This window comes from Thalia democratica, chromosome 4 (assembly GCF_965202585.1).
Source record: "Thalia democratica chromosome 4, ktThaDemo2.hap1.1, whole genome shotgun sequence".
In the NCBI taxonomy this organism is placed as follows: Eukaryota; Metazoa; Chordata; class Thaliacea; order Salpida; family Salpidae; genus Thalia; species Thalia democratica.
The window spans coordinates 61,178,730-61,205,405 of record NC_139168.1 but is presented as its reverse complement, the minus strand read 5'-3'; the positions used below and the strand labels follow the sequence as shown (position 1 = coordinate 61,205,405).

The window sequence follows — 26,676 nt, the reverse complement described above, 5'->3', positions numbered from 1 at the left end:
TTTAAAAAATTACTCTAGTTGCAATAACTAGTTGAATAGCTAATTATTAATGATGAATTGAAAAGTTATTAATATAAATGTTACAAACAGTTTAACAGACACATCTCAATTACTGTTTATTTTATAGACAAGCTTTTTCATACTTAAAACAAACCAATTATTTTAGAAAACTTTGAACAATACTAAAAATATATCTAAAACTTTTTTTACTATATCTATCTAAAACAGGGGTCGGTAAATTCCGGGCCCAATGCAGCCCTCAAGTTCATATCTGCGTCCCCTGAGGTACTTTTAAGCTAAAAACAAACGTTTTCAAAACAACATAAAAATAATGTTTTGTAATAAAAACTTACAATTAAGCTCTTAACTAAATAAATATGTTGTAATAGAGCTCTAACATTGATTTTTTCTAAACCGTTAGTTTAAAATAGTATTTTGCTACTAACTACTATAAGTATTTTTAGTTACTGCGGCCCTTGAAGACTTTTTTCTGTAGAGCGCGGCCAGCGAGCAATTTTTAAAAGAAAATTCGGCCGGCTAGTTACAAAAGGCTGCCGACCTTTGCATTAGAAGGTAGTAAACTAAGTAGATTTGGATTTTACCATCGGAGGTTGATTTTATTATGACGTGTCCGGAATTAATTCAATTTTGGTTATTTCTAAGTGTAATTTGCATATTTTATTTCTATGGTTATGTTAAAGTTTTAAAATTAAAACTAAACGAATAATATTTATGTACTAAATTTTAAATAAAGCAAGATAAAACAGGTATACAAATCTTAATCGGTAGTAAAAGTGTTTGAAATAGTAATATTTTTACTTCAAGATGTTAATTAAAAATAAGCAGCTGTACCTGATTTTGTACTTATACGTCACTAACTTGTGTTTCCAATGGGTTGCATGCGTTAGTGTTTCGCTATCCGGTAAAGACTTTGTGTTTAGACTGCCTCAGAACGGAGCTAAAAAATCAAGATCAATAAAAATATCGTGTTTCATAGATGGCACATTCGATGAAAAAATGTATAAAAACCAAAAAACGTGGTTTGGGCCAGATAGGCAACTATTGGCAAATGGCAACGTCTCATACTCCGACAGTGTGAAGGTCATAGACTTGGATTCAAATTTGCTAATGGCAATTGATTTGAGCGACTTGGACGAAAAAGACGCGGGAAGATACGAATGCAAACTTTTCAACGCTTCTTCATACGCAACCCTTCACATTTACAGCTCTCCTCAAATTTCCACCAAAGCTGCTGCCACCGAAGCTTACGAAGGGTTCCCCACCGAGGTGGCTCGTTGTCATGCCAATCTCTCGTACCCCCATGCCCAGATCTGGTTCGAAAATAAGTTTGGCGACTTTGTTGAAACGACGGAGGAAATGCAGTTCGAGCGAGTCGGCTTCGAAAGAGTCAACGTGACCCGAAAGTTTAGCAGAGTATTCAGAAGCCGTTTAGACGGAAAAGAGTCTTTCTACTGCGTTGTGTCTCATCCCACTTTTTCGCGACCTAAAAGAACTTTGCTACCCGCTTTCAAGCTGAAAAGCTTCGATGAAATAATTAAAATATCAGGCAAGAACGGAGTTGAAGTTTCCGAAACAATATTGAGAGTCGGAAAAGACGAAATGGATGTTTTCTTAAACTGCCGAGGTCATGGACCGTTTAGAGGTTTGAATGTGTCATGGTTTTCTGATGAACCCAACGAAGCCGGAAATGGGTTTTTGCACACGGAACAACTGGTTTCCACCTCAGCTGAACTAAAAGTTCCGTTTTCAGAAGTTTTTACGGACGGCTCGTACAGATGCGTGATTGAAAATGCAAGCAAGTTGAAGGCTCAAAGGAGAATTTTCGTCAAACATCAAGAAAAAGATAAAAGTCCTGAAAACGAAAGTACTGAAAGAAAAAGGCTACTAAGTGGAAGTATAGTATTAATCGTTTGTGCAGTTTTAATCACCACATTTTTGACTTTTTCTATTATATGGATATTTTTAACTAAAACGACGAGAAGAAAAAGAAAGTACGTGGTAATAAAAAAATGAAGAACAATTGCGACGCATGAACTTGAATTGATCTTGAAAATTAACAAAGATTGTTTGTTAATTTTACGAAGGAAAGTTTTAAACTATAAGTTGCTTTTGCAAACTATAATTTGAAAATTGAAAGAACGATTTACAAAAAAATTTACAATTCTATGAATAATTACTTTGATAATAAAAATAATTACACTCAAAGTTTTTGTCTAGTTAATAACTAAGCTGTTTTTGTACTCGTCGCTAAAAAAGAAAAAAAAGTAAAGTTAAAGTAGGTTTGAGAAAAGTTATTTTTTCTTACGTGACTTAAAGTCTTCTTAATGACCTTATTTTAGTAAATAGCTGTATTACTAGTAAAACGAACATTTCTTTTAAAATGCTGATTTCAATCTAGCTTATGATATTGTAATTAGATAATATTTTAGTTTTAACTTTTTTGATCAACAAAACGTTACATTTAGATTCTATTTGAATAAGTCGTTTATTTTATTTCATTGAAAATGTCTAAAATTGATGAAAGCTTTGTAAATCATAGTTCGGTTTGTATTTCACTTGACAGATTGTTTATGAGCTATAGCCTTTTTGATTCAATACGTTACAAAACAAATAAAACTATAAAAATCATTTTGGGCTTTATTTTCGGTTTTTAAGGTATTCAAAAATGAAAAATTTCTGAAGTTTCAATCAACAGCTTTAAAAAAATAATGTACGCTACAAGAAAAATTTTTTTTTTTTACATATTTATTGTTTGAGATCAGAGCTTCCGAAAGTGGGTCATATAGCCCCCTTGGAGGCCATAAACTGCAAAGGACCAAATAGGGGGAGAGCGTGACTAGTAAAGGGGGCATAGGGGTCATAAGACCATAATTTGAAATTAGACTAGGTATTCTGGAACTGATGATGAAAAGCAAACAAAAAAGGTCTCAGGAACATTTAATGGTAGTTTTAAAACTTACATCAGAAGTGACGGGAAAATTTGAAAGTTTAACTAGATCTGGGCTTTAAAGTGGTTTATTTTTAAAATTAGGGGACTATAAACTGCAAAGGGGTAAGGGCATAAAGCCACTGTTTAAAACTAACGCTAGATTTTCTGGAGTTGGTAATGAGGAGTAAAAAAAAGTTTTAAGGTAAACTTTTGAGGGGGCCATTGCTTTTTTTTTTTCAAAGGGAGTCTTGTGAAAAAAAAATTGGAAAACCTTGTCTTAGACTATGTAATCATTAACTAAAAAAAATCTAAACGCAAGTATTTTTTATAATTATACTTCAAAGATGCTTGATAAAAAAAAGTACATATATATGTTATATTTGAAGTAAAATTTTCATTCTTTGACAAGTTAACAAAAAAGATGTAGCTTTTAAAGTATTAAGCGAACATAAGAATTGCAGAGCTACTATCTAACTAAAAAAAAACTAAACAATAGTTTTGTGAAACTTGAAACAACGTATTTAAAAACAAATCAATTTTTTATATAAAATATTGGTGTATAGTTTTTAACTTAAGTCTGCTTATTAATTTTCGTTAAAATTGTTTCTTGAAATTTAAATGAAAAAACCTTTCACTTTTAGTTGAAATTCAAAGAAAAACACTACTAATATTAAAAATGTCTAGTTCTGTATAGTTTTATTAGTATGAAATAGCAAAAGTTTCATCATACAAAAATTATGTGAGTTTTATAATTTTTATTCAAATGATATTTAACTTACTTTAAGATTTTACCTCATTTTTAAATAAAACTCTTAAATGAACTTATTTATCATATTATACTTTCAAATAATGCGTTAATATTTTTAATATTTCTTCATAGGTGTAAATATCCCTTATGCTCAATATTTTTGAATAGTACTTTTTAAAATTGATGCAGCATTAATGAGCAAAAACTTTTACATACTTTATAGTTGACGTCGGTAGAATTTCTCAATAACAAACTAAATTCTGTATAAAAACTTATCGTTGGACGTCGTATTTTGAACATTAATGTTATTAAATTATTGTTCAACGGCAACATTGTAACATATAAATATTGAACATTTAAAAACACATACTACTATGTACAAAAGGATACGTACTTTAAAAGGTACGCATTTGCATTATGTCTCAAAAAAAGTTATAATATTTAAGGAAACGAATAAACTTAAACAGGCAAAAACGTTATTTTAATAAAATAATATTTGCAAATTAACAGGATTATAGTTTGAAAAAATCATGCAATTCATGTTTCTATAAAAATTAGTTAGGTATTACCTATTATTTTGTAAAAGTTGTTTCAAAACTGTAAGGTACGCACTTTTACCTGTGATCAAGTCAAGGTGCGTATCTTATCGATGTTCATGCTGTAAGTTCATAGCATTTAACATTCTTAGATAATAAAATAAAGGTTGGTTCAATAAAGTTAATTTAGTTAAGAATTAATTTGCAAGCCGAAACTGCCCAACATATGATTTAGTTTTACGACCTTTGTAGTACTAAAATTACAATGACCCGCTAGCATCCAAAGTCGACTTTACGTGAATTATGAACAGGAAGTAAGAAGTTGTAAGTATGAAATAATTCCGCAAAACAAGACAAACTACAAAGTAGAGTAATAACAGAAAATAAAATATAAATAATCTTGTTCATTCGTATTCTTGTTCGATCAATTACAATTAATTATATATATTAAACAGCTAGTTTTCTAACCTTACGTAGTCTTTGGCTGAAAAGAGAATTATATTTGATGCAAATTTTAAAATGTTTTTACAACTTTGTATCGTAGCTCTTTAGGTAGCACCTTAAAAAAAATCACACTTGTAAAGTAAAATATTTTTTTATCCTCGTACATTGTTGAAGTTTAGTTTTGTATTTTTGCTAACATTCATATTAAAAGTTTAACTAGTACTGAAAAATATTTTTATGTTGTTTTTAACAGTACAAAGAAAGTTTTAAGTCCTACATTGGTTTACTTACAAGCAAAAAAAATTAAAACGTTTATTTTGTTTATAAGTCTTAACGTAAAGAATAGTGAAATTAGAAAAGATAATGTTGAAATAAACCACAAAGTACTTTTAGTAAACTTTTGATGTTGTTTAACTTATTAATCTTAAATTTATTTTGGTGTTAAGTAATGATAAAGCTGTGGAAAATTTTAAACTGAACTTCATTGTTCATGCAAACTTATTCTTTTAATTAAAGGTTATTGAAAAAAATTCAGTTGGCCTAACATTAACTGGTATCCATAACCATTTACAGCTTGACTAAGCGAGTTTAATTTAAAATAAGTCATATTGAAAACTTTTTAAATATTCTCATAAAATTTCTTATATCACTCGTTACAAAATTGTGTATTTTTTTAAGTTGAAATAGTTAAGCATTATACTTTTAATATAAAAAAGCTACTGCTCTAAATATTCAAGAAGTATTTAGTAAAATTTATTTATATACTTTTACTGTTTGTAAAATGTTACAAATTTAACCTCAGTAAAGAGTTTTAAAACGGTTATTCGTAACATTTATAACCGGGTAGCTGTCAAACTTGCACGAGGGGATAAAATTGCACGAAGATAAAATTGCATCAAGATATTTTTACACAAAGGGTTTATTTTTCACGAAGACTTTTTGGCACGAGCAGAAAATTTTGCACGGAGACATTTTTGCACGGGTGAAGTTTTTATTTTTATTTTTTCAAGTTTTCTTTTTTTATCTACCACTGTTGCTCCTAACCTTTACCCTCAGTCGGTAAGTTATTTATTTTATTAGTTTTTTTTTTATTAAATTTTTTTTTGTTATTATTTTTTTCACTATCACTGTTACCCCTAACCCTTACCCTCGGTTAGTAACTTTTTTTAATTTTATTAAATTACTATTTATTTATATACTTTTTAATTTCTGTATTTTTTTACTCTCGTGAAAAAATGTAACTTGTGCAAAATTGACCCTTGGGGTAAAATCGTCTTAGTGCAATTTTGTTCCATCGCGCAATTTTGTGCCCTCTTGCAAATTTTGTCTCCGTGCAATTTAGACCCGTTCCCTTATAACCATATACTATAGATAAAAATAATAATTTGCACAACACTTTTTTTTTATTAATAACTTGTTTAAGACAGAGACGTATATGCTAGTTCAATAAAGAAAAGTACTGTGCAAATCATTATCATCATATAGTCCAGCAAATTCGCTTTGCTATGATCTCTATTCTAAATTAATGATCCAATATCAAGTAATTTTGAATACTCTTACTAAAGATATATATAAAAAAAACTAACTAAGTACTGGTACTTAAGGTTTAACTTAAAACAATCAAACCATCTCCAGAATAACTATTCTCTTATACTTTATTATTTCCAGTTATAACTGTGTATTTATAAATGATACGTTTTATTGTTAAATTTTGTTTAAAGTGCCTGATGTTTTTTAAACGGAGCCGAGCAACATATAGTTAGTATAAAACATACACTAGTTTTACATATGTTTCACATTCATGCTTATACTTTAAAAAAAAAAAAGAACATTAGAATACTTAAAATAAAATTTATCAACTGTAGTTTTTAAGGAACTTTTTTTTTAGTTTTAGTATTTTTAATAAATTAATTAAAATAAATTATTTTGTTGAATTTAACTAATTTAAACCAATTTTCAAACTTTCAGCAACTTTAAACCTTATTTTAGTACAAAACTCAATGAAAATAGTATAAAAAGAGAAGATACAAAAAGTAAAAAAAGAAGCTTTGTCGCAAAAACCAGTAAGGCGTTCAGTAGTGTTTTAATAATTTACTATCAAAAACTAATCAAACAGCAGAGTGCTGTTATGTGCAAGATTGAATTAAACCGCTTGTTTTTAGTATTTAAAGTTTTTTTTTTTTGCTTTAAATTTTGCAAAATAGTCAGAAGTTACAAAAGAATATGTTGATATTTTAAACATTTATTTTAAAATTAAAAGTAGTTTGATTTAGTTTAGTAAATAAATTATGAAATCTATGTTCAGTTCAGTTTACTCTTAATTCTTGTTTTTTATATACATCTTGGTTTATTTACTTAAGTTTTACATACTGTTTTACTCAGATTTTGTAAAACTAGTTGTATTTATAAAAACAAAAATAGACAAGTATAATTTTGGTACAAAAATTGTATATTTTACTTTGATATGAAAACTATTTTAAACCTAGTTTTGAAGTTTTTTAGTTAAATTTTTAAGTTTCTTTTAAATGGCTTATCTTTTAAAAAACATTTTTATTTTATGGCATCGATTTAGTCTAATTCTTCAAAACAAAAGACATCTAATCATTAAAAAAAGGTTGTTTATTTAAAAACTTAATTTAAAATATCTAAAAGATCTTTAAGTAATAAGAGTTATATCTACTTCCTGTTGGTAGTTTTCATACAGTTACAAATTTATTACTGTTTATTAAAACATGAAGGATTTATTTTTTAAACATTAAGCTTAAAAATACTAATATTTATAAAAAAACATATAAAAATAAAAAAAATTAAAAAAAAGTTTACATTAGAAAAGTATTTTTTTTAGACTAAAAAAAAGTTTAATCGATTAAGTGGCTTAAATAGGTGTAAAAAATTATGTTTAGAACTTAAAGTGTATTTAAAACAACAACATTTAAATAAGTATATACTATTATTCAACGACAAAAAAGTGCTTAAAGTAGTTGCTCCTAGGACTTAATAAAAATTATTTGTATTTTATTTGTATTAGAAGAAAAATTTACTTTTATAGCTTACTTAAGGCATTTGATTTTTTTAAAAACTCTAACTATCTTAAACCTAAAATGTATGCTAAAACAGTTACAACTGAATAATTACTATTATAATTTTTTCATAACTAAGAAAAATAAAAACCTAACAAATCGACAATTTGTTTTTAAAGGGTTTTATAACTAAATTTTATTTACATGATGTGCTTAATTTGAAAACACTTGTCTACGACCTTTTTCGTTTTTCTCGGTGGAATTGAAATCAATTTATGCCTGACCAGCTTTGTTAGGCTTTTGTTTGTAAATAACTATTATAAGTAGAACTGTTTTATTAAATAATTCTTAAGTTGAGCATGTAGTCTTTACACTTGTAAAAAATGTTTTTATACTTGATACTTTAAAAAAATATAATTAAATCTTAAGAAGATTAAAAAATAGAAGTTTGATAATGTTTTATATAAAATAAAGAGTTGTAATAATAATATTAATTAAACCTTACCCGAACTTTAAACTTTTACTTTTTAATTTTATTGTTTATTAATTGCAATTTCTTTAAAAAATATGTTCTTATCAGCCTGTAATTAGGTAGATTCTTTAGAAAAAAAAATTCAAAACTTAGCAATATTGAAAGCTGTAAACATCGAGATCGTAACATGCTAGTAAACAATATATAAATCTTTTACAATAATAAAATATGCGTTTTTTTATGTAGCATTAAAATTAGAAAAATTTAATTGTTAATTGATGGTGTTTGTATAGTATTTAAAAATGGAATGTTTTGAAGCGTTTAGTGAATAAATATTTGTATTTATACTCAAAATTTTTATTTCAAGAACCATTATTTAATTATCGAATACTATAAAGTTAATGTTGTTTTCTTAAACTTATTACGGTTGTTTCAAAAGGCAAAACTAATCTAAAAGTTTAAAAGTATGCTTATATTTATCTTTAAGTAAAAAAGCTAAAAGTTTTTATTTGGGTATTAAATTAAGCTAACTTGTTTTGTTAAGATTTATCATTTATAGTATTTAAAGTACATATATTTAAGGGTTAGCTGCAATAGTAAAGTTTGTAATTTTTTCATTAATAATATTATCTAAATTAGATAAGCTTACAGTATATAATAACATTTAAAACCTCTATATCTAATTAATTTTTACTTTTCTGATAATAAAACCAAATATATTACTTATAAAAAACTTTAAACATTTATCAATATGAAATATTTTTCTTGGTGATTAATTAGAAACGTAGGTGTCGTTATAACTTAAATTATTATATTTATCTTTATTTTATTATATTTAAAAAATAAAATTTGAATTAGTTAGAAAAGTTTGAGTCATTTTGGTATTCTATAGTAAAATATTTTTATTAAAATAAATTACTATAAGTAACTATAACTGTTCAAAATATTGGTTTAATTGTTTGCTAACAAAAGATCCTAGTTAAGTAACTTCACTGGGATATAAATAAAAACAAATTATACAGTAATCTTCCTTTATTCTACCAACATATGTTTCTGTGTGTCAACGAATCAACACACTTCAACTGGGTTGTTAATGGGAAGTTATCTTTCCCATTAACAACCCAGTTAAAGTGTGTTGATTCGTTGACACACAGAAACATATGTTGGTAGATAAAGGAAGATAACTGTATAATTTGTTTTTATTTATAAGTAACTATATGTTTTTTAAGAAAACATGTGAACAGATAAGTTTGTGTTTGATTGTTACATACACAAATATTTTATTGATCCTAAAAGCAGTTATTTAGAACTTTCTATAGAGTATATGCGTACCTTATTTTTTTCAGTACAACTTCATTGTTTACACTGCGAGAAAAAGAATAATCAAAAATAAAATCTTCTTTGTGACTAATACAAATAAACATATCAAATTGCATAAAACTTTGTTTTTGATTGTAATGAAACTGTAATAGAATTCTTACTTATATCAAACTAAAAACAATATTTTTCTTTTAAATATTAAAAAAAAATCATATAGAATTAAATAGCCATGAGCTTACAACAACACACCCAACTCAGTACACCAAGAACATTAAAATTAGACAACACTGCAAGACAATTTTCAAACAAAGCAACATCAATAAAAACCACAAAACTGAAGACTCCAACCTCAACGTTGAAACAGTCAACTCTCAAGTCTCCAGGGAGTCACAAAAAGAGAAATTTCAATTCCGTCTGCAGGTTTCCCCGGCCAAATATTGAGCTTGAAGATGGACTAGGTATTTTAGTTCAGATTTTTACATTAAATACTTATATAATTCGATTTAAAGGTTTGACATTTATAATATACATATTTTTGAACATTATTTTATAAGATAAAACATTTTTAAGTTATTAATACAGTGCTTTATATTATTTAGTTTATAAAGTACCTATAAATATTAATTTTAATGTTTTAGTTTTAACTACTTTTGGTTAAAATGTACAGTTTAAGTTTAAATTATGTACTAAATTTACATTAAAAGATTAAATTTTCTTTTCTCTTTCAAATATTTTCAGCTTTGTTTAGTTCTGCTCTTTTTCAAAAACTTATTTTTCCCTTATGTCACTTTTGTAAATAATTAATAGTAATTTTTTTCATACATGCTGCCTTTTAAAAGTTAAAACTATCTAACTAGGGTCACCTTTAAAAGCTTATGTGAATAAGCTTTATTTTAAATTGATTACTACAAATTAAATGTTTATTTACTAGTAGTAGTATGAATATAACTTGATTTATATTGTTAAGGCATTTTTAAGTTCATTTTTAAGCTACAATTTTTTTAGATTTATTATACATAACTGTAATGTTTTGAAGCTAGTTTATGCCATGTTGATATTTTTTTAATGAATATTGATTTTATTGTAAACAACATTAAATATAAAATATTTTTTTACTTCAACAGTTTTATTGAATAAATTTATTAAATTAAATGATAGTTTTCTGCGCAATAACAAAATATTGATTTAAATTTTATAAACTGGCAATTAAGGCTTTTTTAAAACAGTTTCTATATTTTTTTTCTGTCAAAGATAAACAAAATATTAAACAAACCATATTTATCAGATAGTATTAGTTTAATATTAAACATTTACTAGTTTTGTATCTTTTACAGTGAGTCAACTCTCTGTTAATGATGTTATTAGTAACTGCATTGCAACCAATGGAGCAGTTTCAAATCTAGGTAACAATGGAAGTGTTAACAATGTGAATCCTCTCAGACCTGCTGCTAGCCAGGTATAAATTTTAATACTTATAAGTGTTTATAACAACTTAAAATTGTACATCTTCTCATATAATATATATTTTTAGATTAGAAATAGACATTTTTACTTTTTTGTTTTGCTACAACACCATTTTATAAAATTTAGTAAAACTAAATACATTTTAGAATCCAAAAAGTTGTTTGTTTATTAGGTTAAACGTTGATCCAGTGTTACAAAAACTTAATATATTATTGAGGTATGCTAAAATTTAATTCATAAATTAAACTTAACAATTTTGATAATTTTCGAAAACTTTGTACAAACTTTTTGAATAACAAAAAGTTGTTATCTATATGTTCTTACACAAAGCAGATGTATCACCGATGTTACAGCAATTCAGCACTGAATCCAATATGGATGGTATACAACAGTGTTGACAAAAAACATGAAGGGGAAGTAAATATGCTCGCTTTGCAGGTTGACAAGCTATTTGTATCATTTGTGCTTAAGGTCATTTGTGCTAATTATAATTTTCACGTAGTAGGAATTCAAAACAAAAAATGTATTTTTTATTTTAATAGTATTAAAAGGTCTATTTAAGGTAATAGTTAAACATATCGATTGTAATGTACATCATTATTTTAAGTTACAAGTATTTTGTAATTTTTGTTCACAATTTGTAAAATGTATTTTATCTTTAAATTGTTTTTTAAGTTGTTGATAAGTAATAATATTTTAAAACAATGGTTGAATTTTTTATATTTAAACTAACTAGTTTTTAGTTTTATGCTTATACCAAGTTTTGAATTAATGTATAGTTTTTTTATAATTTTTTTATTTTTCTACAGTATTTTTTTTGAAAATTAAAGGAACATCAAGTTTTAGTTCCATTAAATATTATGAGAATTTACCAAGTAAATTTAATTTAACTCAAAAACATCATTGTATATTACACTGTTGACTAGAAAAATGTTTAGGTTTTATAGGTTTATCATTTAAAAATATATTTTTTTTAAATTTTTTCAGCCTTTAGTCCAGCAAATTTCGTCCTTTACACTTCCAGACAAACAATTTTCATCAAATTTCAACAAAAAAAGTGGAAAAATTAGCTTTAACAAATTTAGAAGCTATGTTACTGTAAGTTACCTTGTTTTTTTGTATTTAGATAAATTTCTTTGTTTTAAAAAAACCTTGTTTAAATGAAGTTAGTCAAATAGAAAAAAATAAAGTAATTAAATGTAATTTTTTGTTTTTATTAATATTAATTGTGTTTAATTTTTTTTATTTTTTAAGTTCAATAATTATAAAAGATATAATATTGTTATAATTCTTTAAGCTTTAGTTAAACTTAGTTTTGAAGTTTAAATAAAAAAATTGAATAAAAGTTTTGCTTTGCAATAAGTTTTTTAGTTGTTGTTTTTTTGAAGTTTTAAATAAAACTTTTTTATCAAGAAAATGTTTTAATTTTGCATAAGAAATATCATTTAAAAACTACTACATTTTTACTATAAATAATACTCACTTTAAAGATGTATAATATGTTTTAAGTCAAGTAACAGTTATTTTTTAAATATTTAAGTGTACAATCCTTTTGACTTATAACTTGCATCATTTAAACTCCCTTAATTAGTCTCTAGTTTTACAAAAATCAACTAAATGAAATTTTTTTAGAAAAAAAAGTAAAAAAGGTTATAAAGTGGTGTTTATTTTTAATATTAAAAAAAGCCATATTAACAGTAGTAAACAACAAATTACTAATAACTTTTTGTTGTTATGTTAGATAATAAATAAAGCTTTACATCACAGGACAACTTGGACAAATGTCGAGTTGACGAGGGCAGAATTGCAATGACGTGTTGGAATTTGTGCAAGCAAAACTACCTCCACTCGCCCTACGTAGACGAGCACCTCCCACTGGTCACTGACACCCGAATATGCACCTTGTTTTGGCTCTTCTGCGTCTTCTGTCGCCTTTCCGAACCTGGAATATATCCTCCCGTGATCGACTACGAAGAGGTATTTACTTAAATAATTAAAAAGTATGTGCATCCAATGTTTATTGAAGTATACTTTTTAACTCAAATTTTTTGACTTTGAAGTAAAGTAATTTATAAAAAGTGTACGACTTCATGAAATTTATCTTTTTAAAACTAGAATTGTTTGTAACATTGTTGTTATTCATAAAGTTTTTGAACTAACTTTTTTACATAAACACCACAGTATAAAGCTATTGTATGTAAAAGATATACATTTCTATGTAGATTTAAAATCTTTAAGTTATAGATGAAACAGAAGGAAACATAATAAAAGTTATATGATATTTACTTTTGATGATTAAATACATAAGTTTTTAGTTCTCTTACAAAATAATAAAATTTTAAGTATAAAACCTAATAACTAAATTTTGCAACAATTTGCATGGTTTCAAAATTATCTTAATAATATCACGCTTTAGTTGCGATTTTGTAATTACAGCATGTATCATATAACGATTGAAACATAATTTCCAAATTAATTAAAATGTTTATAAAAATTTATTATATATACAAAAAATATTTGTCTGCATACTGTGTTAGACATGGTTAAAAATTATATTGTGTAGTTTTTTACATGTTCTGAAAGTAAAATATTTATATCAAAAAACAAAGCCATATACTAGACTGAATTAAATGAATTGAAAATCTACATCGACTCTTATGTAGAGTTTACCTTTAAAAAAAAACTAGTTTGTACTATCTTAATTTAAATAATTCAATATAAAACGACACGTTGTTCAAATTAACACATTATGACGTAGGCGGAGTTACTGATGCGTAAGATGATGTGCTGTTTAGGAGTATCGTGGAGTAATTCGGATCATACTAACGATGATTCCCAGTCAGCACTCACCGATGATTACGATACTACTAAACTTCTACTTGTTAGTATTCTTGTGAAAATTCTTAAGAAAAGTGAAAGTAAACTTTATTTTTTTATAATTTATTTAAAAAAAACTGTATATATTTTTCTTGCTAATTTTTATTTTACTTTAGATTAAATTGTTGCTTGAACATTTTTTGATACTACTAAAATAAAAAATTATTTTTTTTTTTTTTTTTTGAATTCAACATAGTTTGTAACTTGCTGCTTTTTATCACCAAAATAGTTACAATGTTACATTGGTTTAATGTAAATAGGTGAAAACTAAATCATTAATTATTCTATATCTTAACTAATTTCAATTTTCGAATATTTTTTTCAAGCTATCTGAGTTAAGAAAAAAATATTTGTACTTAATCTTATTTTAATAATTTTATAGAAACTAAATACAAATTAGTTGATAGGTTTGTTAAAGTTAAAACATAAAGCATATTTTTAAATTGTTTATAATAACTTTAAATTTTGTTTAGAGATTTGTTAAACTTATAGTTTTTACTACTAGTTGAAAATTTTAAGTCCTGTATATTGCCTATTTGTTAATGTAAGTTATTTTACATTAGTTTATTGCTGCAGTTTGAATTAAACTAAAATATAAAATGCTTTAATTAATTTCCATTCAATTTTACTTTTTTAAACTGCGTAGGTTTGAATTGTTTATAAAAAGCATTATTATAAACACTTCAAAATATATTTCAAACTTATATACATAATTCTTATCTCAACAAAATACCATTGGTTAAAAAGTACTTTTATCTAAACACTATTTAAATTAATTAACAAAGTGTACAACTTCTAGTTAAAATAAACTTTAAAGATATATTAAAATTAAAATGTTAATTCAAAACTTTTAAAACTTAAAATAGATTTACTTTGTTTGCACTTAAAAAAAAATTCACTTTTCACTTTAAGTTTTTTATTAAAATTAGTTCTAAATCAGGTTTACATGCTTAAATTTAATGTAAACATTTAATTGACTTTTGTTATTGCTTGTGCTTACTTTAAGAACTACTTTTTAAAGCTTTATATTAATTATTATTTATAAGAAAAAGTGGCCATAAATGCCAGTATTGCACTGATAAAAGCCATCAGTTTTGCGATAGAAGTTACTGATAAAAGCTGTTTGACATTAGCTGCTGTGATATTTACTCAGCTAATGTTTATGCCTGCGTTTTTTCTTCACTTTATCTGTTTACATTCAAACTGTATAGATTTTTTTAAATAATTTCTTTTCACACGGAATATCTATAAGATAAACTTATTTGCTAAAATTTGTTTGACATTAGTTTGACTTAAACTGTATATTAGTTTTCAGCCATAATGTTAATATATTTTACATTTTTAGGCAAATCGTTTGTAGAAACTAAATTAGTCGTTATAGCAAAATTATTTCTTATTATTTCAAAGAATTTCAAAATAAAAGGAAATTTGTGTAGCTAATTGGTATTGGTACAATTTATATAAACTCAAGAGCTCTTGTACCAAATTAATCGGAAATTTTTTGAATGCTAATCTCTTGTTATAGATTATTACCGTAATATCAAAAATGTACTATGTTTATAGTAATATGATATTTTTAAAATAATTTTTTTTTTATTCTTATGAATTTTTGCAGATAAATCTTACTAAATTGGTAAACTTTTTGAATTGTAAAACCTAAATTTACAAATAGTAAACATAAAGAATTTTCAAAAACAATTTGTTTTTAAATTGACTATTCAACTTTATATCTTACTTAGTTTGGTGTTAAATGTAATGTACTGTCTTTTTATTGTAACATTTCTATGAAGTATTGTAAATTTTTTTACCATAACTTCGCAAATGTTTTTGTTTTTCATGCATAATTAAACGTAATTTTACGAACTTATAAAAGCAAAGATAAGTTAAACTTCCATTTTATTTTTTAAAATTATATACTACATTTTTTTAACAAAAAATACTTTGAAATATACAATTACAATTCGAATTAAACAATAAAATATTAGTGTTGCTTTTATCGAACAAAAGCTATAATTTATGTAAAATATTCTATAGTATTGTTTCAAAAGTTTAATAACTTTATAAACAATCGAATAAAAATGAAAGTTTTTGTATAAATTCATCTTATTAGTATCATTACAACTTGCATGTTGTAATTTTTTTTTCTGAAGTAAATAAGCTTCCACATTTTTGCTTAAAAATAATTTAAAAAATTCTTATTTAATTACCGTACAGATCAAAAATAGTTTGATTATCTTAAAATTATCATATATTTTCAAACTATCAGGTTACATTCCAGCAGTTATTGTCCATCATACCTGATATGGCGGGAAATGAAATGGTCCAATCAGAAAACTTCTACTACGCCATCAAGTGGATTTGTTTGACAGAATTCAAAGACGTCCTGAAAGCTGTCAGTTTTGAATTGTTGTCTGATTTAATATAAACTTAGATTAGTTTATTGATAATGTTTAAAAGTTAAACTAATTTCTTATTAATCCAAAAAAAAACAATTACATTCGATATACTGCCTATAAACTGATACCAATGACTGCATTTGGTTAAAAGTAAGATTTTGTTTAATTTACAACGAACCGATAAATTATTCAATCAACATCCATTAGCGAAAATTTAAATAATGAGGCGATGTGACACCTCTAAAATTACTTACTAACAAAATCTCCTTTACTTTGAAAGACTAAGTCACTGCAAAAGTAGTTAGTTCATCAGTTTTTTATGCCGAAATATTTCGTATTGATTTACTGATTTACAATGTTCTTTATTTTCTACATCTATCAATAATGATGCCTGACATATGTCGCTATAATTTTGCGTTAAAATTGCATTGCAGTTTATTGTATTGAAAGCTGTTGAACTCTTATTTTCATTTCTATACTAGTTTTTAATGTTTTATTTTTTATGTTTTTTTTAGTATGGTAAGTTGCGATAAAGCTATACTTGATTTTAATTTGAATTTTTTTTTGTTTAGTTAAGAGCTTATAGTTTGTAAATTCAGTTTTATTCTTTTTTGAATTAATTTATTTTATATAATTAAGTAGTTACTTATGCGATAATAGATTAATTTTTCAATTTTATCTTATATCAATTCTAATAGAAAATTTACTGTTCATCATTGAAAGTAAAGCTACTTAATTCGTCAAATGTTTATTAAAAATGAATTCAACTCATACATAACGCATATGTACTTTTCTTTTACGAGAGAAAAAATTCTCCATGAATATAATTAAATTTAAAATTAGTTTTACTTTTATTAAATAGAATTAAATAATTTTAAATTAATAAACTATATTATAAATCATTTAGTACCAGGAACTGTTTTGTGCCCAGATGTGCAACAAAAAATACTGAAAAAAAATTAAATATTAAACTAAATTATTTAAAAGTTATTGAGTTCAATCTATTTTTCTAAGTTTTTACTTATAACCTAATTTAAGTTACAAATTAGACCAATACACTCGTTATTAACAAATTTAAATTTAAATATTTTTCAAATACAGTTAAAGTAATTCCTACATATTTGTTAATTTTAACACTTTGGCGCCAATTAAACAAAACTACAAGCTGTTATTAGGGATGGCACACTATAAGTTAAAAGGCACTTCAAATACTCTCTACATGAACGTATTTTTTTGTCCTGGCCTTACACAAATTTATAATTTTTTATTTATTTAATTATTTTTTATTGTGGTCATTGTTACTTAAGTATTTATTTGAGTTTTCTTAAATAGTTTTCAGTAATTTATAAATTTACGCATCACTTTGTTTATACTTAATTGTCTAAACAAAATTTAATTAAGAGCTTGCAAATTAAGTTGTTTCACACAATTAAACAAACGAAATTTAAAAAATTTGTTGCATATGCTAAATTTGAGATTTAAAAAGCTGAACATTAATATGTTAATTTTTTTATTTATTTAAATATTTAATTTAATATTAATTTTAAACGAAGTGATACATTTTCGATATGAAATAAAATCTATATTAAATCTATATAAAGTTTTAAACTTATTACAAGTTATATTTAAAAACGTGTTGTAATATAAAAAATACTGTACCATTTAAAAATAATATATTTTTAGTGTACATGACTTACTATCACACCTTATCATTCTTTAAAAACGAATTTTAAAATGTCAACTAATCTAAAACTTTATTAACTTTTTTTTTTGCTTAAGCTAATGTAGGTAGAATTTTAACTTCAAATTTATCGAAAATTAAAAAAAAAAGGTTATATCTCATACAGCTGTTAAAATAACTCAATTTAAGTTAATGTGTTCTTTTAATTTTTAGTTTTTAAATGTTAAAAATGTATAATAACTTTAAAATAAATAATTGAAAAAAAAAAAAAAGGAAAAGCGTTAGACTTAAGGAAAAATATTTTTAGTCTATTGAAAATTAACTAGAATAAAAATCAAAACAGTAGCACTAAATTGTTAAGAAAATTCTTTAAACATAGTAAATAAAGATATCAACTTATTGCTAAAAAAAAACAACTTGCAATATTTTAGGATTTGATTTTTTAAACAATGTTTCACTCAAAAAAAAGAGTTATTAATAAATTAAATTTAAAAATAAAATCTTATTCAATTTGAATAGCATTAAGTTGTTGATATATTATGTTTTTCTTGGTTCGACTTTTTAAAATAAAGAAATTTTCATTTAGACAAGTACTTCTTAGGTACACACTTCCTGTTAAGTACGTATTTTGGGCTGTGTTCAAAATGCGTATTTAAGAGGAAGATTACTGTATTCTAAACTACTAAATTAATAGTAACTTAGTTCGTTGTTAATAAACTGTTATAGTAAAAGGGTAGCTTACGATTAAAATTCTGTTCCAAATACTAGTTATTAGCAATGAAAAAATATTTGTTAATCAATTAACTTAACTATGAGTATAAAAAAGTAAAGCAATTTAATTATACAGGGTTGGATGCAAGTGAGGAAAAGTAAACAGGAGTGGAGAAGAAGGTGGGTTGTTCTTGAGGGTAATTACCTAATATGCTACTCTTCGAAACAGAATTTAGTTATGAAGAACAAAATTTTGCTGACAAAAAATATGAATGTTGAGGTTTACATTGTTTTCGCTTACTTGATCATATTTGTTTTTAACTTTTGGACACTGAATAACAAAATATATTTTTACTACAATATAACTAGTTTGTGTTTAAAAATTTTTGTTTCAAGTGCTTCATACTTAAATGAAAAAGCAGAGCCTAACATAATTGAAGAAATATTTTAAACACTGTTTTACAATAGTTTCAGGCTTAATTTTATCAACAAAACTATCTTTAAAAACAGTTAAAAGTAAGGTGCAAGGCAAAAATTTTTACAAAAATTTTCAGTATTAAGTAAATAAACTTAAAGTTAATTTAATTTGTATCTTAAATTGCTAAAATTGTATTATTATCAAACTTTTGTTTTTATTTAGGGTTGCCAAAAAACTTAAAAACTGGAATAACCTGAAAACACCTGGAATTTGACAATTTAGACTAAAAAATCTAGAAAAACCTGGAATTTGATAAATTTTGAAGAAGAAAAAACCTGGAGTTTTTAACAATTATAACATATTAAATAGTAAAATTTCGATTTGACACAAAAAATATATCCTATAGTTAAAGTTTTTCGTCATCATCAACATTTTTATATTAAAAAACACATTTAAAATAGCTTAACAGTATCTTTTCAATATTTTTATACTACTTAACACTGTTTCTTATCTTACACTTAACTTTAAACTAAAAATAGACCCAAAAATGTATACTTTTAAAAACCTAGAGGAGATTTTGTAAACCTGGAGAAAATTTGCCGAAAACATTTGGCAACCCTGTTAATGTTGTTTGCCTAAGTTTTTTGTTGTTGTTCTGTTCAAAATAAAATTTGTATTAAAATTTATAAGTGAATTGCCAAGGACTAATTATGATATATGAGTGAACACTAACAGTCTTCATTAGTTTTTATTACTTTTTAAGAAATTAATTTGTTTTATATTTGATAATACAGTCTTTTTTAAACATAACTGAATTTAACTTTCAGCTCGATAACTAGTTATAACACTTATAAATAATTTATAAACAAACTCTTGCATTGAACTAAGTTTTTTCATTGTTTTTGAATATGGTTTGTTAAAATAAAACCTTAAACGATCGTAAAGCAACATTTGTTTTTTATCATAAAGTATTTTGTATTATATGTTATTGTTAGTACATATATAAAGAAAAAAGTTAATTACCAAAATTTATAACAATGACGAAAAAACGTTAAATTATTATTGTAATATAGCTTATTGTAAGTGCACAGAAAAATATATAGTTTCTATGGATGTTTGCATATTTTCATTAAAACTGATTACGCCGACTGTAAATAAAATTCAAAAAGCTGATGTGTAACTACAATTTAATAATGTGTTTAAAAATATTTTAAAGGTTTTCTCAGTTAGTTTCTGTTTTTTCAATTCTTTTTCATTTAAAGTTTTTATATAATTTTCGGGTACATTATCTTTACTGTTTTTTTATGTTTAGTTAATTATTTAAAGTTTATTTTTTCATAGAACCATTTAAATAATTTTTAAACTTACGCAATAAAAATAATAAATAATGTCAGTATGTATTAGTATGTTTTTAATTATTTTAAATTTTATTGTTACTAGTATATGTAAAACATATTAATTTGCAAAACACTGCTTTGAATAGAAAAAATAAGGTAATATTTAGTTTATATAAGCAGTTATTAAACTACGAAGTTTTTTAAAAGTTCATTTGTAATAAAAATATTTAATGTTTTAACAATCTATAAAAATTTTACATTGTTTAAAATCCTCATGAAAAGCCGTATGCTCTTTTAGATAAAAATACAATATTAAATTTTAACAATAATTTGAATTCATATCATAATTAAAGTATCAAGTTAAGGTTAATATAGTCTATTAATCTTTATGTAGAAACTCTTAAATGTAATACAATTCCAGTCACTGCCACCGACCAACGATAAAAAGTACCAACTGAGGGTTGTGGTGAAAGATGACGACCTGACAATTTCGAGAGAAGAACAATTTCTGGTGGCAAACGAGAGAGACATGAGAGAATGGCTTCATCTGATCAACATGTGCATAAAACTTCACAGCACCGGTACGTTTAAATATACATTTGTAGTAGCTGTTGTTAGACTTTAGTTTTTTTGTATATATATTTTTTATTTATGTCTTTCTTAGTGTACTATACAACCATTATCGTTATGGTTACTTATATCGTTAAAATTAACATTAAATTTAAAAATCAATATCTTTTAGATATAATTTTGATAAACTTTATTGTTTAATTATAAATTAATAATTGAAATAAGTAGTTATTTAAATATTTTTAATTTTTGCTAGTGTCACCAGTGTTCACATAGTTTTTGGATTGTTTGAATTAAATCGTTTTTAATATTCTTTTCAGTTTTAACTTTATTTTTAATTTTTGTAAACTAAATATGATTGGGAAGTTTTTGTGTTTCTGAATTTACATTTTAAAGTGAAAAAGGTAAAGTTTTATAAGTTTGTGTTTAGTTTAATATAGCTTATTTAGATTTTTAAAAAATGTAGTAAAGTTTTATTAGAAAACATATCGATAATTTGTTTAGTCATGAAACTTAATTATCTTATATGATTATTGCTTGTTCTTTTTTTTTTTAATATGTTTATTGAACTTCAAAATTCTTATACTTTTAATTTGTAGCTAAACACTTAAAAATAAAAAATATATTTAAGGAAAAAAAAATCAAAGTTGATTAAAGAATAAATTTCAAATTTAGTTTTACTTTGCTCTGCATTACTAAAGTTTACTTTTTCAATCAAAATCAATGAAGTGAAATTTTCATCCTGGATAGCTTTTATTAACTTGGCTCGTTAAGGCATTTTCTACAATTTTAAATTATGGTTGTATAAGTTTATTTTAAAAGTTTGTTCGTAAAGTAATTAAGAATTAGTAATATTTTAATTTATGTTTTATTTTATAAATAGCTTATTTAGTTAATTTTTTTTTTAGTTTTTATATATCTATTGTAATTAAAACATAAAATATCTCTTATATACAAATTATACTACAAATAAACTTTATTTAAATTAAAATTTAATCAAATTAATAGTTTTCAGCTCTATTTTTGTTTATACTTCATATAAATATTTTAAAGAATAAGCTTTTTAGCAAGAAATAATTTGTTTTTATATGTATTAGTATTTAATACTTTTAGCAACTTGAGTTGTTCTTCTTTTTTAGTATAATTAACATATACAAATAAAACGAACTATTTTATTTAATAATGCAGCCTTACGAGGTAGTTAGATAAAAACACTTTGATAACAAATTCGTGCAAGTGTTTATAAACAAAATTAGTTAAATAAGTTTGTTTTTGACTTATAACAGCAGCTTATTGTGATAATGAGTTTTATAACCGAGTATTAAAAGTTTTTTTACATAAAATAATTTCTTAAGTAACTCGATTTATAAAACTGCTTCAAGACTATTGCTTTCAAAATTATTACATTGTTTTAATTTATTACAGATGATAGTTATAAAGTCAAAAACTTTTCAGGAATGACGGCGAAATATGCGGAGATCGCGGAAAGAAGGTACGAAAGACACAGGAGGAGGCAGAGCTTGAAGTCGGTGAGTGAGAAGAGAAAGGAAGTTAACAATGTGAGAAACTGCCTGCACAGAATCAGACAAGTCAGTTGATGTTATAAATTATTAAATTGAAGTTTGTATTTTGTTGTCACACACCCACGCTAAGTTACTTTTAAAACTAAGACAACTCCGGCTAAGTGAACCTTTTGAAAAATCAAACTAGATCAGGGTTTCCAAAGTGGGAAATATCTCCTCTTTAGGGGCGTTTTTTTAGAAAGGCGGCGAAAAGTAAATGGCAAATTAATAAGTAAAGGGGAGTTTACTTTTTAATATCCGCCAAGAGGGAGTTGATGAAAATGAATCTGAAAAACCCTGGACTAGATTATACTTGAAAAGTTGAATTTTCCGCTGCTTTATAATTGAGAATAAATTCAGCTAGGTAAGTTTTTCAGCTAGGCAGCTTTATTTTTGTTTCAAAGCGAACTAACTCTGTAAATATAGTAAGTTTTATTACAGTATACTTTTTATCATGATACAAAGGTACAAAAAACAATTATGTTAAGTTTACAATTCAGCATTTTTATACAAATAAAACATAAGTACTAACGCTGTAATACTTTATCTAATGTAGAATCTCAAAAGCATTGAAATTATAGTCTTGATTACTAATGTCATATTTGACTAGTTATATGTTCAATTCAGGAGCGAATTGAGCTGAGCACAACGGTTGGGGAAAATAGAAGAAAAATGCATCAACAGTTGGATATTTTAAACAGAATGAACAAAGTGTACGATGAAATACATCAAATCCACAAAAATGACTTCAACCTGCAAATTGCTAAAGGCAAACTTCTTGTTGACAAGTTTGCTAATTAGTTGTAATATATGATAAAGTATATTATAATTAGACTAATTTTTTAACTTTAAAATAGTTTTAGTGTTCACCTAAGTCCTAAATGTGTGAAATTGCTCATTTTTATGTCTGAAAACTAAAATGAGTTTGTTATTTAAAACTAACGGGGTATTTAGAAAAGTCTCATTATACAGTTTTTAAATACATTTGTATAAACTTAATGAACACAAATTATATTTTTCAAACTTGTTAATTACACGAGAGTTTTATTACTACTTATAAATGTGTTTAAACTTGGCAGTAAACTTTTTTCTAGCAAGCATATATAAAAAACAAAAAACTTAAAAAAAAAAAAAAAGATAGTAAAAAAATCAAATAGATTTGAACAAACGCCTGCTGATGATATTTCCACGATCTGCCAACTAATCAGTGATTGTGACGTAAAACTTAGTAGTGATGTCATAAAACAAAGAACTGCACTTGAAGAACAATTGAAAGTTGGTGTGCATCTATTTTTTATGTTTTATGTTAATATATTACTATTTTAATGTAATTTGTATTTTTATTGTGTAAAATCTTGAAAAAGCTACGTAAGACCCTTAAAAAAAATAAACTGTTAATCACTCCCTGAAACATTTTTTTTCAAGTGTATTTCACATATGATGAAACACCATTAAAAAGCAAAATCTTAACTAGAAGTTTCTGTTCTTATACACAACCAATAGAATTTATTTTAAACACATGTGTTTACTTTTTTAACCTCAAACAGCATTTGAGATCCACTCAATCTTCCATTCCAAAACCGGAAAAAATCAAATTTGCCCACGAAAATTTTAACCACACGGTAGCACCGTCGAGAAGCGACAGTTGCTATGACACTTTAGAGTCTTCAGAAAATTCTCGCTGAAAAGAATGCCTCTTCTGCTTAAAGTGCTGCTGTTTTGAACACTTTTGATAAAGTGAAACATTGCAATTGAGTTTTATAATTTTTTTTTGTTAACAAAACTTGTCGAATAAACTAATTAAAACCTAGCTTAAATTTTTATAATCATAGTTCTTATTTTTGGCGTATTTTATAATTTTAACATTAATCATGCTGAAAATAGTCGAACTTTTTCTTTTCTTTAAAATTACACTTTAAACTTAATTGCCTACATTTTTGTCATTGCTGCAATAAACTTGATGTGAAACTTTTTTTTTTTCAAGTAGCCTTGTATTAGTATTACAATTATAAAATTGTCAATATTTTTAAATTAAATTTTTTTTATTTGCAAACAGTTGATATGCAAGGACTTCGGCTATAAAACAATTTTAAGTTAGTCTTGGGTGTCTCATGTTGAACTTTTTTAATAAACCCATGTCTATTTTGTTCTTTTTTAAAACCAAGTTCAAGCTTTACTTAGTTTATAAAAAAAAAGTTTTGTATAGTTGTTAACCAAGTAGTTATAACATTATACGTAGATTAAAACATCCTTAAAATAATAGATATATCTCAAAAATAGTATTTTTTTATAAAGTTAAATTAATAAAACTAACCGCACCTAGAATACACCGAGTTCATTACTAGTATTATAAAAAGAGACTAAAATTATTTAGTTAACTTAAAAAACAATAATATATTAATTTTATTTGTGACGCAAAAACTATGTAATTAATTACAGTATACATAAACAACAATTACAAACACAGTGATGCAACGAAGTTGTTAATTTAATGTATTGTTGTTCTTAGTTTGTTTTGGTTTTTTGAAGTATTGTTTTGTCATTTTTTCAGACTTTTGTATAAGGTTGCGGTCATTTGCAAGCTTCTCCCACTCATCAGTGCTGACGTTCAAGTCTCAGACAAGTTGCGTCTTTTAATGATCAACTAGCTGTAGAACAGAGACTTTTGCATTCGCTCGTCACCAATTTATTACCAAGACTGCGGTGGCTATGGTTAGACTACATAGTGGTAAGACTAGTACGTCTCAGCACTTTATTTTGTTTCCTTCTAAATATACGACGGAGGCAAGTGTTGATTTTTTCTTTTGACTTTCGACAAGGTCCACGTTTTACTACCAAGGTTACCAAAAAACCTGAGTTTGACAATTTAGGCTATAAACCTGGAATTTGATAAGTTTTGAAAAAAAAAAATTTAACATGTCAAGTAGTAAATTCGATTTGGCAGACTAAATATATCCTATAGTTAATTTTTTTTTGTGTTCATCAAAGTTTTTTTTTTACTTAAAAAACACATTTCAAGTAGCTTTACGGTATCTTTTTAATGTTTTTGTACTATTTAGTATAGTTTATTACCTTAAACTTAACTTTAAACTGAAAACAGAATCAAAGATATGTACTTTTAAATACATGGAGGAAATTTTGAAAACCTGGAGAAAGTTTGCCAAGAACATCATAGAGCAGAGTACTGCATATAAAGACACGATGAATCTTAAACTTTGCGTAATCACTAAAGTTTTTATTATCTCAAACTCTTGCGAGTCAGACGAGTAAAAATGCTTGACGCCTTACAAACTTGAGTATTGGTTTCTTTGTCCTATGGTGAGTTTGACGCAACAAAAGATGTATATGACATTTTCAATGTCCTTGCCATTGATCTTGGTTGATATAAGAATACCTGATCTTTGGCTTAGGACTTTTGGCAGCATCATCTGCAAAGAGAAAATTTTTGTGAAGCTCTTTAGTCTTGCTCTCGACGTGCAACGTTGTTTAGGCGACCATCAGTTCACGTATGGAGCTATATTCCTATAATTTAGGATTTAAAAGCACACCTTAACAACTTTGACAAGAAAGTCTTAAAGAGTGTTAGAGCAAGTACACAACCTTGCTTTAATTGAAACACTACCATCATCTTAGTTTTACCACGAGAGCAGCAAACAGTTAATTTAAATACTTTGTTTACATATCACATTAGTATTTTACGTTCGTCAAAACACATTAAGTCTACAAGCACTCGATACCTTTATGCTTAATCAAAACTAATCTCATTTTGACCTTTATACAGGCTCTTTTTATGCACTAGAAATTACGCATGAGTTATATTGAAACGTTTGCTTTACTAGTTTTCTAACAAAAATTATTTTCAACTAAATCGGAAAAAAATTTTTGGAATCAATTTTTTGCTGCGTAGGACCATTTAAATAAACAACCTCTTTTGTGTTGATAATAAGTAAACTAACAATTAAAGCTTTTTTTTCTAGAATACAAAACTAATGAGTGTGAAAAAATTTCTGTTAATGTTTCAGTTATGGATTTTTAAACTAAAAGTTATCAAACTGCTATACTTTATAAGTAAAAGGAAGTTGAGCCTATAGTATTTTGCCTGCCATTAATGATAATGATTAAAGTTTTAAAGATTTTTTTAAACAAGTTTATAACAAAACAAAATCACTG

General features: G+C 25.2%; 1 protein-coding gene across 1 annotated transcript; it reads left to right on the top strand.

Moving 5' to 3' along the window:
• Positions 1-825: 825 nt before the first annotated feature.
• On the top strand, positions 826-24,312 carry LOC145833494 (uncharacterized). Its single transcript, XM_082940667.1, has 14 exons — positions 826-1,901; positions 9,749-9,948; positions 10,825-10,946; positions 11,288-11,392; positions 11,942-12,052; positions 12,722-12,931; positions 13,713-13,835; positions 16,098-16,223; positions 18,756-18,899; positions 20,796-20,955; positions 22,400-22,533; positions 23,134-23,294; positions 23,664-23,781; positions 24,054-24,312. The coding sequence occupies exons 1-14, from the start codon at positions 826-828 to the stop codon at positions 24,189-24,191; spliced, it is 2,928 nt and encodes a 975-aa protein (XP_082796793.1). The 3' UTR covers positions 24,192-24,312.
• The last annotated feature ends 2,364 nt before the right edge of the window (positions 24,313-26,676 follow it).